This window comes from Mastigoproctus giganteus, chromosome 13 (assembly GCF_048544385.1).
Source record: "Mastigoproctus giganteus isolate SK-2022 chromosome 13, ASM4854438v1, whole genome shotgun sequence".
Taxonomy (NCBI): domain Eukaryota; kingdom Metazoa; phylum Arthropoda; class Arachnida; order Uropygi; family Thelyphonidae; genus Mastigoproctus; species Mastigoproctus giganteus.
In genome coordinates this window covers 164,054,639-164,072,185 of record NC_143587.1, presented here as the reverse complement: position 1 = coordinate 164,072,185, position 17,547 = coordinate 164,054,639, and the positions used below count along the sequence as shown (strand labels likewise).

Genomic DNA, 17,547 nt, shown 5'->3' with positions numbered 1-17,547 from the left:
TTAGATTAAGACACAAAGAAATTGGAAGAGATGGAACAGCTGTCATCTCTTTGGATAGAAAATCAAACAAAAAGCAAGTTTGCTTACGATAGAAGCAAAAGCATTAGCAATATTTTATTACGACTTACGTATTATAATTTATACTTACGCATTATAAAATAGGTAAGTATTTTATTACGACTGTTTTATTTAATATAATAATTTTTTTACGAATAAAATACGTATTTTATCCGTAAAAAATACTTTTTTAGTATTAAAAAATACTAAAAATACTTGATTATAATATAATATTATTTTTATTACGTATTTTAATCGTTATAAAATACGTAAGTATTTTATAATGATTAAAATTACCCGATTATTTATTGTGTTTGGTAATGTTTTGGTTCCAAATGTGTGTTCAATCTTGGGTGGCCAGCACCTAACCCTACTTTTCCCATAGGGCCTGTTGTTTATATTGCACGATTTTGCATTGCACGAGGGTTTCTAGGAATGCAACTATCGTGCTATACGAGGACAGACTGTATATGCATTCAAGGCATCTGTGATTAATGTTTTAAAAGCGTACCACAGTTCAATTGTATTCATTCTCTGCGCGATATCTACCCAATTAATAGAGGCCACGTAGTACCTTAAGGCATCGTAATTTCCTTTTCTGAAATTAAAACCCATTCCTTTGCCTTTTACTTCTGCTACCTCTCTCGTCATCATCCACCGTAGAACTCCGTGATCACTTCCTGCTACTGGTTCCTCTACTGTCAGCCCTGTTATGTCATCTGATTCATGTGTGATGATGAGGTCTAGGATATTCTTTTCTCTAGTACTTTCCCTGACATGTTGATACAAATAACAGTCATCTAGTTGATTTAAAAATTTTGTTCCCCATGTCGAGTTTCCTTCCCATTTACTCCAATCAATTAGAGGCAAATTGAAATCACCCATAATAAGGCAGTGACACTTACTTGCCCATTCCATTTGCATGTAGAGGCTTTTGTCATAATCTTCACAATCACCTGGTCTGTAGATTACTCCTACTCGCATTATACCTTTGTTTCCAACTATCTCACACCATACAGATTCTATACTAGCATGTGAAATGTCTGAATCCGGGAAAGCTATCGTCGCACTCAGGCTGCTTCTGATAAGAAGCATTACCCCACCACCCAAAAGTCTCCAGAACAGTATTTTTGATAAGTTTGAAAATCTGAACAAATTGGAAGTATGAACTACCCCAGGTCCCAATTAGTTCGGATCATCGACACTCTACTGTAATTTATAATTATTCAATTTCAGCTTTTCGGTATTCATCCTTTTTGTTTCTGGGTAACGTGCTATTCTCTTATTATACTGAGCTAGTCCCTCTATTAATTTCACTTTGCTGTTTAAGCTTCTATTTAATTTGGTTTTAAATAAATAAAACTCTGTTTGTATCATATAACATGTAATATGCTTTTCTGTGCACACTTCAGTTTATTATTACAACTATACAAAAATGATGCACTTGTACAACAGTTAAAAGCTTGGCTTATTATGAACATTTTAGATCTGCATTTTTAATGTGTGGGCTCCACGGAGGCCAAATGTAAGTCTACATTTTTTAGAGGTCATTTCAGGTACATTTCAAATAAAGCATCCATTTAGATATGAATTATCTGGAAATTTGTCTAGTATGTGATTCCATCTCTTAGAGATGGCATCACATACTGAACAAATACTGGATAAGAGATGCCATTTCTTATCCATTTCCAACTAATGGTAGATACAGTTTTAATAGATGGCAGCATGAAAATAGCTTTAAAAATCAGGAGGAGAAAGACATTGTCCTATTTATTTGGCTCACAAAAGCTGAAATTGAAAAAATTCTCCACAATTCAGATCCAGAAGTTAATGAAATTTAATTAATTGATACATAAGTAGATGTAGAGAATAATACTGCTTAAAAATACATAATTTAAAAGAAAAGAATAAATTAATATTCAAAAGTATTTATGTACAAAGTTTTCATTTTTAAAAAACCTTTCATGAAGAAACTCACTTCACAGAGCCCATCCCTACTAAAAACAAACTATAGGCAACCAACACATTCGGGAAACACTCATGAAAGGGTTAAGGATAAAATACAAATATAGTAGCAATTTTGCTGCAAAAAAAAAAAAAAAAAAAAAAAACCAATTCTGATGCATCTCACCTTTAGTGTATTTAATTTAAAATTTCTCTAAACTGTGAATAACTGCTAAACTGTTACACAAATTACAAATAAGTTCAGAACAGAGATTTTAGTTTAGCCCCCCACAAGTTTATGTCCTTATCAAGCAACTAATTATTCAAATTACAAGGCCTATAAAATAACAAAACTGTGTTGCATATAGAAAATCAATAAGAATTAAAATATTTTGATAGTCACCTGCTAATATTGAGACTCAAATCAATCCCTTCATAAACTGACTCAACAAAACACTGAGAAGATCGCATAGTAGTGAGGATATGCTTACATGTCTCTGCAGCAGATCTAAGTTTATTTACTGCTCGTTCGTTCTTTCTGATATCAACTTTGTAGTGACTGCAATTAAAAGTGATTTTTAAATTATGCAATTAAAATGTCAAGTTTAACAGGAGAGTAATTTCAGCATCTATAAAATATAAGCATACAGTAACCTTAACAGCACACCTTATGTTCATTTTCTAGGTAAAGTAATGATAAAAGATGTTTTTACAAGCGATATTCACAATGTTAAATAGCTATTCACCATTTGATCTCATAGAGGGCGGTGACTCCCTTTAAAAATTACAGCTGTGAATTATAGAGTCCGAAAAAGCGATAAGTGTTTGCCTTTTTATTTACCTAATTGTTATTTTATATTGTACTTTATAAGTAGCCTTATAGTTCTAGTTACACTGGTTATTTTTATTTTAGATAAGAGTTTTTGTAGATTACTACTTAATATACGTAAAACCATTGTTTCGTTCGAATTTTGCAGCCATTGTTTTTGTATAAAGAGTGGTAGGGAATTCAAATTTTTAATTGTGGTAACTAGGTAGGTCTAATGTAAAATTATATAGCATAATATGCATCACTGCATTTAGGATTCTATTAGATAGTGTAGTATTGACAATTAATTAAATTTATTGATCTTATTAATTTAAAATATCATGCACCAGACTAGAACAGCAAAGCAATGGGCAAAAAGTGGCAGGAGTGCTGACTCAGGGGAGTACTGAGGTGGGCTATTCTCCAATGCATCACAGCCTAAAAAAAATGTGCAACTTGTGAAATGTTTGTCGAACTATCTGGAAGAGAACATGATCTAGCCAAGGAAGATGACTTTGTGTGTGTGTGTGTGTGTGCCAGGTGCAGAGAGTGTCTGGAAATTAGGAGTCAACTCAGCGTTCTAATGGGCATCTAAGAGATGCTTGAGGTGTAGGGTAGATCCTGTCGGAGAAATTAATATGGGGCCCCCCACAAAGCTCTCAGCTGCCCAACTCAATGCCAGAGCTCACTCAGTGCATCAGGACACAAAACAGCAATCTTCAAGGCAGAATGTGCTAGTCCCAAAGGAACTAGTTATTGCTGGTGACTCTACTGTCATGGAGACTGGTAATATGTGTAAAAAGGATAGATGAAATAGGACCAGGGTATGTGTGCCAGAGGCAAAATTTGATGAAGCTGTGAAGCATATATCATCTTTTAAGGGCACAAAGGGTGATATTGTTGTACACATTGGGACCAATGACATTAAGAATAGGAGATCTGCAGATTTACTTAACAAGTACAGGTCAATGTTGCAAAAAAAGTGTCTGCAATTCTGCCTAGACACGACAGGAGGGAGTTCATGATGAGAGCCTTGTCAATCAATTTGCCTCTGGAGGGAATGTGCAAGGTTCATGGGGGTAGAATTTTTTTCAGTGTGGTCTGTGCTTGTTAGCAGGAGAGACTGCTTCTACAAGAATGGGATACACTTAAATAGAAAGGGTGCAAGAATATTTGCTGATGCGAGGCAGTGTTAGGTGGGGCGGCAAACTGCTAACTTGGGGGGATTCACAGACTAAAAGTAGCCGCAGGCAGAGGTGATTCTTATACTACTTCTATTAGAATACGCAGAGGTCTGGAGCGAGGGGTGCTGGGGGTTTCAGGGGCTGATAGCAGTCATATGGGATGTGTTAGGGTAACTAAGAATAGGTGCATGTATACCAATGCTAGAAGTATAGAAAATAAATTTGATGAATTTGAAGTGTTGATCAAGACATCAAAGGTGGATACTGTTGGGATATCAGAGATGTGGTGTCACACAGATATTAGGATTGCAGAATTGGAATTTGGGGAGTAGAATGTGTACAGAAAGGTCTGTTTGTTTGTTTTATATTCGGTTTTTAGGAGCATTAGCAACTAAGGCCATATTGCTCCGAGAATATGCGGTGGTCATTCCCTGACCTTTCTGCATCCTCCGTTTTTGGTGGTGACGGCTTCGAACCCCGGTCTAATCAAGAAGCATGTGCTATACACTGCTGCTCCTTCCCACCTGGCTAAGGAGGCCCTGTACAGAAAGGATAGACGTAAGAAGGTAGGACGGGTTATGACGTTAATTAAGAAAAATGTAAAATCAAAAGAAGTGCATCCAGATGATACAGATGGACAGTGCATTGTTGAATCAGTTTGGTGTGACTTGGTACAGAGAAATAGAGTTGGCTAGTAAATCAGAATGTCTTATAATGGGGGATTTTAACTTCCCAGATATTTTCTGGAACTTGTGGGTTGGTCACTTGCACACTAGTAAGACTTTTGTGGATTTATTGGATGATTATTTTCGGCGGCAGCAAGTTCGACAGAACCAGAGAGGGTAATAATACTCTTGATCTGGTTATCAGCCATGATCATTTGTGTAAGAATTTGCAGATAAAGAAACCACTAGGTGGCATGATCATAATGTACTGATGTGGGATTTAGTTAAAGATATAATTACCATCAGGGGTAAAGGAAAGGGTTTTTGCTTCCGTAAAGGTGACTACAGTGGTCTCAAACAGTTTTAAATTCTGTACAGTGATCAACTGAAGATGTTACCAACAGAAAATTCTAAGTGGGAAGCATTCAAGGAATTAATTGTAGAAGCTACTAAACATTTCATACCTGTTAAGAAATACTGTTCATGTTTTAGGCCTAAATGGTTGTCAAATGAACTAATGAGACTCACGGCAGAGATGCAGGGGATGCATATACATTTCAGGCGATACAGAAGCCTATGGCAGATATAAGCTAGTCCGTAATCAAGTCACAAAGGAGGTTAAGCAGGCGAAGGCAGATTACAAGAAATCTTGGCAAAGGATGCTAAGAAAAACAGCAAGGATTTCTTTACTTATATAAACTCAAAAAAGGAAGGGGATGAATCAGATTGGTCCACTTGATATCGATGGTTCACCTGTTGATGATCCTGCTCAGATAGCAAACAAACTGAATGAGTATTTTGCATCTACATTCACACATGAAGGATTGAAAATGCCAGAAGGTTATCAAATTGTAGCAGGGTGCTTAATGATTTTGTAATAACTGAAAGCAAAGTGGAGGAGAAATTGTTGAAGTTAATGTTAAGCAATGCTTCTTAAGGGGAGAAATATATGTACAAGAAAAACAGTTTAACTTCTAGGCATGAAATTTGGTACACAGATCATTAAAAAAATTCTAATAAGCCATGAAAGTGTGAGAATACACTGATTTTTCCTTATTTATAGCAATATTTTTTCAGGGGAAACTGCGGTGGATGTGAGGAGATTGGAATTGGTTTTATACACAGACAAAGCACAGTAAAATGCATATACATATACAAAGGGTACTAGGAAAGTTTTGCAATATGACGCAACAATGAATCACAGGAAGCTGCTTGTTGCTGCATGTTGAGACATGTTCATACGTGCATAGTAGCCGCCACGCCAAGTCGATGGGCTCAGTTATTCATTAGTAGTGAGAGTGTAAAGTGCTTGCGATGGCATCGTGGTCACGAAATGAGATAAGGACAGTTTTGCGGTATAATTTCGTGCGTGGTTTAACCATAGACTAGTGCTTAGAAGAAATGACTCTTGCACTACATGATGATTGTCCACATCGTACAACGATATTCAGGTGGTATAGAGAATTCCAAAGGGGAAATTTCACTCTGGAGGATTCTGAGAGGCCGAGAAGGCCACGAACGTCAGTTACGGAGGAAAACGTTACTGCTGTGAGGAAAACGCTTGACGAAAACAGGCGAGTGACCTACCAACAGATAGAGGATACTTTGGGCCTAAATGCACCAGCAATTCGTTCGATTCTGCAAGATCATTTGCACGTGAAGAAACTTTGTTCTCTCTGGGTGCCGCATCAACTGACTGAAGAGCAGATGACACGACGTGTGACTTGGTGCCGGGAGATGTTAAAAAAGTTTGATAAGGGACAATCTCGGTATGTGAACAACATCGTGACAGGTGACGAGACTTGGCTGTACTATTACGATCTGCCGACCAAGGCTCAAAACAAAGTTTGGGTCTTTGATGATGATGACGACGACACACCCGTAATTGTCAGAAAATCCCGATCTGTAAAGAAGAAAATGATAGTTGTATTTTTCAAATCGAGTGGAATTGTGGAACGTGTCGTTTTGGACATGCAGAAGACAGTCACAGCTAAGTGGTATACTGAACAATGCCTGCCTAAAGTCATTGGATCTATGAAGAACCTGCTGCCAAAGTCAAGAATGGACACCTGGTACCTCCATCACGAAAATGCTCCAGCTCACCACGCCAAAGCCTGCACCGAATATTTGACCACGACAGGAATGAAACTTCTCGAGCACCCTCCCTACAGTCCAGACCTTGCTCCCTGCGACTTTGCACTGTTCCCGCATGTGAAAATGAAGCTAAAAGGGAGGCGGTTTTCCAGTGATGAGGACCTTCTACGGGCTTGGGACAACGAGTGTGCTTTACTCCCTAGTGAAACTTGGCAGAACTGGTTTAAAGATTGGTTTCGGAGGATGGAGAGGTGTATTGAATGTAGAGGAAATTACTTTAAAAAAATTAAATAAACAAAGCTGTATTGCAAAACTTTCCTAGTACTCTTTGTACAGTAAAATCCCATCACAACAAATACCTATTTAATAAAATTTATATTATAATGTTGTTGTTTGTTTGTTATTTGGTTTTTAGGAGCATTAGCAACTAAGGCCATATTGCTCCGGGAATATGCGGTGATCATTCCCTGACCTTTCTGCATCCTCCGTATTTGGTGGTGACAGGATCGAACCCATTATAATGAAAATATTTCTAGGCACTAACACATAAAAATTGTGAATGACCCTAATACTGCAAATACATCTATGGGATGTGTGTGTTAGATTAAAGAAAAAGAAATAAAAGTTTTATAAGCTGAAATAGAAGAATTTAGTTTTTCTTCCTTCTAAGCTTCCCACATTTTACAGCAATTATGTTCAAATCCAATCAGTACCAGCATATCTCCCCACACCCGCAAAGGTACTTTCACATTTACTTTGAGGTTCCCTCCTCCAACCCCAAAAACAAAAAATAATGCATAAATTCAGCTAAGCTATTCACTCATTCATCAGAAAAAAACTTTTATAATTAATAAACTAAAATTTAACTTATAATCAGAACATTTTTGATTACAATGAAGTTTAATTTTTATAAAAAAAAGTTAAAATTAAAAACAAACTGCGTTTAATTGCAATATGCTCTGAAAACGATCTCTGAAATATCTTTCCTTTTCTAGTCAAGATATAAAAAAAGATAGTGCATTCTAGATAATGAGACCACAGGATATTAGGACCAAATGAGCAAGAACCGAATAAAATGCATAAATTAACCCTACTTTACTTCATGTATTAAGACAGCGCAGTGTTTATTCGGACCAGTAGAACCAATTGGAACTAGGGGAAATAGTAGGGAGAAAGGGGTGATTTGAAAGCACTGTTAGTTCCGTGCATGTACACCAATGACAGCTTAGTCGGTAATGGCCTTGATTATAGAAATGTCCCATCCATGGTGTAGTGGTGGTACTTGTTCCAAATTTTTGAGCTCTGCAGACCACTAAAGCAACTCTTCAGACTGTGTGAGAAATCTGATTTTTTACACCGACTTAAATATTGTAACTTCATTTAAAAAAAGGGAATTAATTGGATACTAGGTACATTAATCAAGTACATATTGAATACCTGTGATAGTATAAGAATTTATTAACTTTTTCCAAAAAAATTCAACTAGACATGCGGCTCATTCTAAAATAATCCTTTTTTTTTTGTTCATAAGCAGGATGCCAAAAAGAAAAGATTTGACACTTGTCTGGCAAGGCAATCTTCTCAGCAAGATCAAAAGTCAACCGCCTAACAGTAGTCAACAGCAACTGGCAGAGACACTTAGAGTAGCAAAAACAACAATTGTACATTTAATTAAGCAACAAGATGAACTACAACATGCATGGGCATCATGTTAATGGCAGCAAGAAACTTCACAGAAAAGTTAGTGAGAAGGAAAGGACCTGATGTAGAAGAGGCACTAAAAGAATGGTTCACCACTGTAACTGGACAAGGTGTATGTATCAGTGGCCCAATGCTGAAAAGTAAAGCAGAGGAATTTGCTAAAAAGCTGGGGTGCAATGATTTCCAAGCGACGGATAGTTGGTTGTCATGGTGGTAAGCTCGACATAAAATTAGGTTCAAGAAAGGACATGGGGAGAAGGGTAGTGCAGATTTTGTAAGTGCCACTATTAGAAACCAATAATATTGCCCAATTTGCTTCAGCAATTTTCTGCTAATGATATTTACAATGCTGACGAAACAGGCTTGCTTTATCGTTGCAAGCCGGAGAGTTCATTAGTCTACAAATGCTAAATTTTGGTGGGTTCAAAAAAGGCTATGGATCAAGTAACTGTGTTATGCTGTGCAAACATGTCGGGATCTGATAAACAGAAGTTGTGGTGATTGGGAAAAGAGCAAAGCTGCAATGTTTCATGGGACTTAGACTGAATGGTTTACCAGTTATCTAACACTCTAATAAAAATGCTTGGATGACATCTGAAATTTCTGATCAATGGCTAAAGAATTAGAATGCTGAACTACGCAGAACTCAAGAAAAATTCTGTTGCTTCTTGACAACTGCACTTTGATTATCTGAACAACATTCAAATGGAATTCTTACCACCCAACACAACATCCTTGATACAACCCATGGAGATTAGGTATCATAAAAATCTGAAGACGGCATATCGCACAAAGCTGGTTAACTATACACTTGAAGCCATTGAAGAAAGTCTCTATTTTTTTTTTTTTTTTTTTTTATGTGAACCCCAAACACGAGAGGTATTAGAACCTATAGTACTTAGTACCGTGCTTGGGTTGGAGGTTGAGAAGACGAAAGAAGATATTTGTTGACATTGGACTTGAACTTCTGTAGATTGTAATTTTCAGGAAATACGTATGAAGGAAGGTTGTTCCAGAAAACGGCAGTTGAATGAATAAATGAGGAAGATGAAAAGTTGGTTCTGTGGGTTTGAAGTTGGACAGTAAATGGATGTTGGCGGCACGTGTTTGGACTGTTTTGAAAGAGAGAGGGTGGGAATTATAGAAGCCAGTTCAGAAGAACAGTGCCCATGGAAGTATCTGTAGAAGAGGCATGCAGCAGAAACAGTACGTCTATGAGAAAGCGAGTGGAGAGACTCTGTTAGAGATGAATCATTAATTAACCTAACTGCCCTCTTCTGAATGGAATAAAGAAGCCTGAGAGAGGTTTTGGGGGCACCACCCCAGATGTGGGAACAATATTCCATAGCAGGGCGGATTTGCGATTTATACAGAGTGAGCAGCTGTTTGGAAGAAAAGTAAAGCCGAGAGCGAAAGAGAAAACCAAGTTTTTTAGATGCAGAGGAAGCAATATTTGTAATGTGCTTGTGCTAAGAGAGATTAGAAGTCAGGGTAATCCCCAAAAGAGATATATCATTTTGCCTAGAAATCGGAGTGTAACTAAAGATAAGCATAGGAGCAGAAGAATCCTTTTTGCGAGATATAAGACAAGACTGAGTTTTAGAAGGGTTGAAATCAACTAAGTTGTCTTTGCCCCACTGGAGAATTACCTGAAGATCGGCATTTAAGGAATTGGTAGCAGATTTTCGAGAAGTTGAAGCTGATTGAGCAGGACAAGGTTTCTCAAAATGGAAAGTTGAATGCAATGTGCTATCATCGGCAAAACTATGGATAGGATTTCCAGTCAATGGAAGAAGGTCATTGATATACAAAAGGAATAGAGTGGGGGAAAGAACTGAACCTTGGGGGACACCAGCATTAGTGGAGAAGTTAGAAGACAGAGAGCCATCTACCATCACCCTCAGTGAGCGATCAGAGAGAAAACTAGATAACTAATTACTAAAAACAGTTGGCAAACCATAAGATGGAAGCTTGTTTAGAAGACCTTTATGCCAAACACAATCAAAAGCCTTTGAGATGTCAAGAGCAACTACTTGTGTTTCACCGAACATTTCCATTGAATTAGTCCATAAATGGGTAACATAAGCCAGAATATCACCAGTGAATCGACACTGACGGAATCCATACTGGCGATCATTGATCAGACAGAAGGTTTCTAGGTAGTTTAAGAGTTGGGGGTTAATTGATTTCTCCATTACTTTAGAGAGAATAGAAGTAATTGCAATGGGACGATAATTAGAATGGAGGGATTTGTCACCCTTTTTGGGAACTAGCTGGATATGAGCAAATTTCCAAGCAGAAGGAAAAACACCTTTGGAATAAGAAAGGGGAAAAAGGCAGCAAAGAATAGGAGTAAGCTCAGGAGCACAGGTTTTGAGAACAAGTGGAGAAATACCATCAGGACCTGGAGCTTTCTTAGCATCAAGATTCATCAAAATCCTTCTGATATCCTTTTGACGGAAGACCACAGGAGGCATTGAATGGAGCGTGTTGGGAATGGTGGGAGGTGTTTTACCAAGATCATAAATACATGAGCTGGAAGAAAAATGGGATGCTAGCAGGTCACCTTTATTCTTGACTGAAGTGACAACAGAACCATCTGGTTTGGGCAGAGGGGAGCAGAGATGGGCAAAAGTTGCGGCCAATAGCTTTGGCAAGAGACCAGAATGCTCGGCTACCATTAGGGCAAGAAGCAAGTTTTCTACTCTTAGCCTGTTCAAACTCTAGTTTGGACTGATTAATAACTGCTTTACAATTGTTGTGAGCTTTGGTGTAGGCAGAAAATGACACTGAAGAATTAGAAACAAGCCAATTACGATATGCAACATTCTTCTCTTGAACAGCCTTAGCACATTTATTGGAAATCCAAGGTTTAGATAAGGGACGAGATTTTAAAGTGGAGTGTGGGATAAAGGATTCCATTCCTGCAAGAATAATTTCGCTGACACGATCTGAGCAAACATTGACATCAGAAGTTTTGAAACAGTAATCCGACCAAGGAAAAGAAGAAAAGAAGTCTCGCAGGTCATCCTATTTTGCATTCTTGTAATGCCAAACAACACGAGGTTGGGAATAGCCATGAGATAAAGGTTCCATTGGAGAAGAGACAATCACCAAGTTGTGATCTGAAGTGCCTAAAGGACCTCTCACTTCGACCGTGTACTTAGAAGGGTTGTTTGTGAGAAAAAGATCAGCGTATTGGCGATTGTCTGGTATTCTTGTAGGTAAATGAACAATCTGTGCTAGGTCATTAGTTGTTTTTTATTTGGTTTTTAGGAGCATTAGCAACTAAGGCCATATTGCTCCGGGGATATGCGATGGTCATTCCCTGACCTTTCCGCATCCTCCGTATTTGGTGGGCATGGGCTCGAACCCCGGTCCAATCAAGAAGCACGTGGTAAGCACTGCTGCTCCTGCCCACCTGGCTACGGAGGCGCCGGGTCATTAGTAATTGCAAAAGCCTCAGCATCTCGACCTGCTGGGTCGGTGTGACTAGAAAACGGAAGCCAACTGGAGTTGTGAACATTAAAATCACATCATATACATCATATACAACAGTATACATCATATACAACATCATCAACAGCAAAGGAAATCAGGAAATCATTTTACAAGCGATACAATATGTCGCAGATAGCTGGCACATTATCAATTGCAAGACAATTAAAAACTGTTTTGCTCATGTTGGCTTTCAGCATTTAGATACAGAGAATGCTGAAACTGCACCAGTCAAAACTAAAACTGTGCTGTCACTGCAGCAAGTTACAAATGTGGAGGAGTTTTTGTGTGTTGACAAAAATCTGAAATGCTACAATGAAAATGATCTTGAGAACATTGTTTATCAAATTGTAGCAAAACACCACAAGTATCTGAAGGGTTGGCTAGTGACGAAGATGACATGCCCGTTCCTGAGCGAGTGAAACACACAGATGCAATGAAATGTACTGCCAACTTAAGACACTATTTTATGCAAGAAGGAAATGAAAACAGTCCCATATCTGCATTGGATCAATGGTATGGTTTTTTTTCATATAAAGTCAGTTGAAAGTGCACAGCAATCAACTTTGACAAGTTCGTAATTAGATGTAATTTTTCATTAATTTTAAGTTTTGTATGTTCTTAATCAGTTCCATTATAGTTTAATAAATAAGATTTTGCTTTGAACTTATTTTTTTTTTTGCATCCCCTTTAATGCTACAGTTAATGGGACCAGCTGCATAACAGGACCACATTTCATTTTCCCCGATGTGGTCTCATTATCTGGAATGCACTGTATTTTTTTTTGTAGTAGAGAAGACCTAAAACCATTCCATGGATCGACAAAACAAATGTGATCATCTGAAATTTTTTTCTCTAGTAATTCCTGGACACCCTTTAATGTTTAAAGATTTCTGCTGGAGAAAATGGAATAGGGATATGGAATGAGAAATTAGCTGAAAACTAGAGCCTAACAGAAGAAGCACCAAAAATTTGGAGTCGATATTACTTCTTATTACACAGTGCTCAAACATCCAAAGGGTACTTTCATTTGAATATATAAGTAACTTAAAAAGAAGCAAAAAAAAAAAAAAAAAAATCTGAATTTACAATTTTATCAAAATTTTGGGTGGATAAACATATCTTCTAAAAGACCCAAATATAAAATTTCCTAATCTGCCCAGTGGAATCGAATTGTTAATGCAGATTGATAATGGTAAACACAAAACAGGCATTTACAAACACACCTAAAAAATTATCCAAATTATGTTTTTATTTAAATCATATTTATTTAGATTAAATTATGTTTATTAATGAGCTGCTAGAAACTTTTAGCATTATGATTTAGTTTTTACTGGAATGTAGCAAATTAATCAAAAGTTATTGAACACTAATGTTTTTAAAATTTCTGTAAACTTCTATGTAACTGTTATATTTATATAAGAATGGCATACTATCAGCTGTATAATAGTAGTAAAGGGAGAGAGAAAATAAATAAACAAATATATATATATATATATTTTTTTTTTTGCAATACCTTAGAAACTGATCAGCACAGAAGTCTACAAGTTGACTGGTTAAAGAGTCACCACCTAATGAACATCTCCTTACATGAGATAAAACCCGGTATATACCATCAACAACTTGAATAACAGTTGCATCAACAGATGTTCCACCCATTCTGTATATAAGACTGGTAAAAAAAAAAAGGATTAAAACGTTAAAATCAGATATAATATAATTAGCTTATTTAAACATTATTTGCAATCAAAAGTTAAGTTAATGAACACTAACATTTTTAATCATGACATTTTTAAAATTTCTGTAAACTTCTATGCAACTACATCAACTAGATTTTTGTATAATTTTTAGAAATTCAAATCAAGATGTACACACAAAAAGAAAAAAATTTGAGAAAGTTAATTATGGATAGATGGTTGGTTGGGTAGCTGTTAAAACTTAAATATCAGTTTATTCTATTCTGTGAGAAAAACAACAATGTGATTTAACAAACACTGCAAAACTTATTTTCAATACACTAACTAAACTTTCATATGGCTTTTAAAAATTCAACTTAAAGCACAAAGAAAAGATGACAGCCTGTCAGTTGGCTGTTTCCCTCTTGAATAGTATTTGATTCTCTTCTGTGGCAAACTGATAGTGATTTGGAACATAGGGCAAAACCCTGAAAGAATATTCATGTCCTGCCATCCTTAATTTGAAATAACTAAGTAGTCAGGAGTTTCAAATTACAGACGGCAGAACCTAATCCTATCAAATAGGCTACTTTCTCTAGTGTTAACAGTCATTCTAATAATACATTCAGAAACCACTTATCTGTGGTAAAGTGCATGTCTCAAGGATGAATGTTCTTTTAACAATTTGAAAAATTATGCTCACAAATTATTAAAAAGATTTATTCATTCCTGCTCAGTTTATAGTAACACAATTACCACAAAGGTTTCAGCAATGCAGGGTATGGTTCAACACAAATATGTTACACATATTATTCAAATATTATTTTCAGTTTCCCATTGCTAATTATCAGTGAGTTGCTAATTTTGCCTACAAACTAGCAACTCACAAAGTTAAAATCATACAAATTGGGGATTTTAACTTTCCATGTTTATTCACAGGAACTACACCTTTTAAAAATTCAACTTAAAGCACAAAGAATTCTTAAAGAAAAGAATTGATAGCTCACTCATTAGAAAAAACATTTCTTGATTTGTTGGGTGAATGTTTTTTCAACCAACACATTAAAGAAGCAACAAGAGAGCCCAATATTTTTGATCTGGTTATCACTGATTCATGATGTACAAAGAATCTTCAAGTAAAGGAATCTCTAGGTGGCAGTGATCATAGTGTATGATGCTGGATTTATTCAATGAAATAATTAGTTCAAAGGGTAAAAGGAATGTTTTTCCCCAGCAAAACTGATTACAAAGGGGTTCAGCCATCTTTTAAACTCTTGAATGTGAGAACCTGATGTTGAAAAATGTAAATATCAAAAGGGAAGTGTTCAGATGAAATCATAAAGGCCACTAAGCATTTTAAACTAAGAGATATTGTTCAAGATTTAGATAAAAATAGATGTGAGGTAAACTGATGAGCTTAGTGGAGAAAAATACATATGATGATTATAAACAGTACAGCAATACGGAGTCATATGCTAAGTACAATCTAGTGTATGTGTGTGTTATGGGGTTTAATGGTGCACGAGCTGCTGAGGCTATAGTGCTCCTCTAGTGTATGAATAACTCTGAATAACTTATATTCAAGATATTCAGGGATTTATGTAGAGGCAGATTATGAGAAGTCTTTGGCTAAGAATGCAAAGATAGGCAGTAGGAAATTCTTTGTATATATTAACAAGGGATGAATATTGCAGTGGCCCACTGTTGATAATCCTGTACAGGTTGCTAATAAGCTGAATAAATACTTTGCACCTACTTTCACACACCACATTTTTTGAGAAGGGGTTACCAGAAGTAAAATATCAGGAATTTACCTCTGGCATTCCCCTCCCTGTATAATTCCTCATATGTGAATGTAGATTCAAAATACTCAATTCAGTTGGGTAGCTACCTTGGCAGGATCATCAACAGTTGAACCATCGATATCAAGTGGACCAATCTGATTCATCCCCTTCCTTCTAGAGTTTACATAAGTAAAGAACTCTTTGCTGTTTTTCTTTGCATCCTTTGCCAAAGATTTCTCGTAATCTGCCTTCGCCTGCCTAACCTCCTTTGTAACTTGGTTACAGACCAGCTTATATCTATCATAGGCTTCCGTGTCACCTGTTAATTTATATTGGTCCCATGCATTTTTCTTCCCTGCCACATACCTCATTAGTCCATCTGACATCCATTTAGGCCTAAACTTTGAACAATATTTTTTAGTTGTTTTATGAAAACAACTAAAAAATATTAGTTGTTTAGTTGTTTTCATAAAACTAAAAAATATTGTAGTTGTTTTATGAAAAGTAGCTTCAAAGATTAATTCTTTGAAGCTACTTTGAATGCTTCCCATTTTGAATTTGCTGTTGGTAACATCATCAGTTGGTGCCACCATACAGAATTTACATACCGTCTCAGACCACCACAGTCACCTTTACGAAAACAAAATCCCTTCCCTTTACCCCGATGGCAGTTACCTCTGAGTAAATCCCACTTTAGCACACTGTGATCACTGCCACCTAGTGGTTCCTTTATCTGCAGATTCTTAATACATGAAGAATCACTACCAATCATCAGATAGAGTATTTACCTCTAGTTGCCTCTGGAACATGCTGATGTAGAAAACAATCATCCAATAAATCCACAAAAGCCTTGCTATGTGTGTGTGTGTGTGTGTGTGTGTGTGTGTGTGTGTGACCAATCCACAAATTCCAGTCAATATCTGGAAAATTAAAATCTCCCATTACAAGACACTGATTTATTTGTCCACTCTATTTCTCTGTACAGTTGTTTATTATACGGATCAGAGTCATTAGGCCTATAACACATTCCTACTCTCAATTTTGCTTTCTCAGTGCTTTTACATCACACCAAACTGACTCGACACTGCACTCTCCAGCCATGTTGACTGGCTGTACTTCCTTGGATTTTGTGTTTCTTAACTAATAGCATAACCCCTCCTATCTTGTCTATCCTTCCTGTACACATTGTACTCTTCAAATTCCAGTTCCGCATTCCTTATATTTGTGTGACACCACATCTATGATATCCCAACAATATCTGCCTTTGATGTCTTGACTAGCACTTCAAGCTCATCAAATTTATTAACTATACTCCTAGCATTGGTACATGCAAGTATACATTCGCCTGTTACCCTAACACAGCCCATGTATTTACCTTTTCCGCAATGACTCCCAGCAGTCTCTGGAATCCCCTGCACCTTGTTTTCCAGGCTGCTGCTCATTCTAATAGAAGCAGTGCAAGAACCACTTTCACCTCTGACAGCGGCTACTGTTAATCTATTAGTTCATGTATCCTCCAAGCTAGCAGTTTTCCGACCCACCTAACACTGCCTCAATAGCATCAGCAAATATTCTTGCACGCTTCCTATTTAAGTGCATTCCATCCCTGTAGAAGCAGTCTCTCCTCTTAACAAGCACAGCCCATGATGAAAAAAAATTCTACCCCATGAGGCTTGCACAATCTCTCTAGGGCCGAACTGATTGACAAGGATCTCATCATATACTCCCCTCCTATCGAGTCTAGGCAGAATTGCACACTTTCAAATTAAACCCTAATTCGTGACTTTTTTTCAACATTGACCTGTACTTGTTAATTAAATCTGCAGATCTCTTACTCTTAAGGCCATTAGTGCCAACATGTACAACAATATCACCTTTTGTGCCCTTAAAACATATCTACTCTACATCGTCATCAACCTTTGCCCCTGGCAGACATACCCCGATCCTATTCCACCTATCCTTTTTGCACAATATATTTCCCATCTTTCTGACAATAGAGTCACCGATAATAACTAGCTCCTGTGGACCAGCACATTCTGCCCTGAAGGTTGCTGCTGTGTTGCGTGAAGTGCAAGCTCTGGCATTGATGTGGGCAGCTGAGAGCTTGATGGGCCCCTCAATTTAAATCCTTCGAGG

The 17,547-nt window shown here is 37.0% G+C and overlaps 1 protein-coding gene across 1 annotated transcript in view; it reads right to left on the bottom strand.

Moving 5' to 3' along the window:
• Positions 1-17,547, bottom strand: part of LOC150076571 (heat shock 70 kDa protein 14-like) — a 231,739-nt gene that overhangs the window by 89,266 nt on the left and 124,926 nt on the right. The window contains exons 7-8 of the mRNA XM_090387461.1: positions 13,468-13,623; positions 2,405-2,560 (exon numbers count right to left, since the gene is read on the bottom strand). Of these exons, the coding sequence (XP_090243587.1) occupies positions 2,405-2,560; positions 13,468-13,623 (312 nt within the window). The remainder of the gene's footprint in view (positions 1-2,404; positions 2,561-13,467; positions 13,624-17,547) is intronic.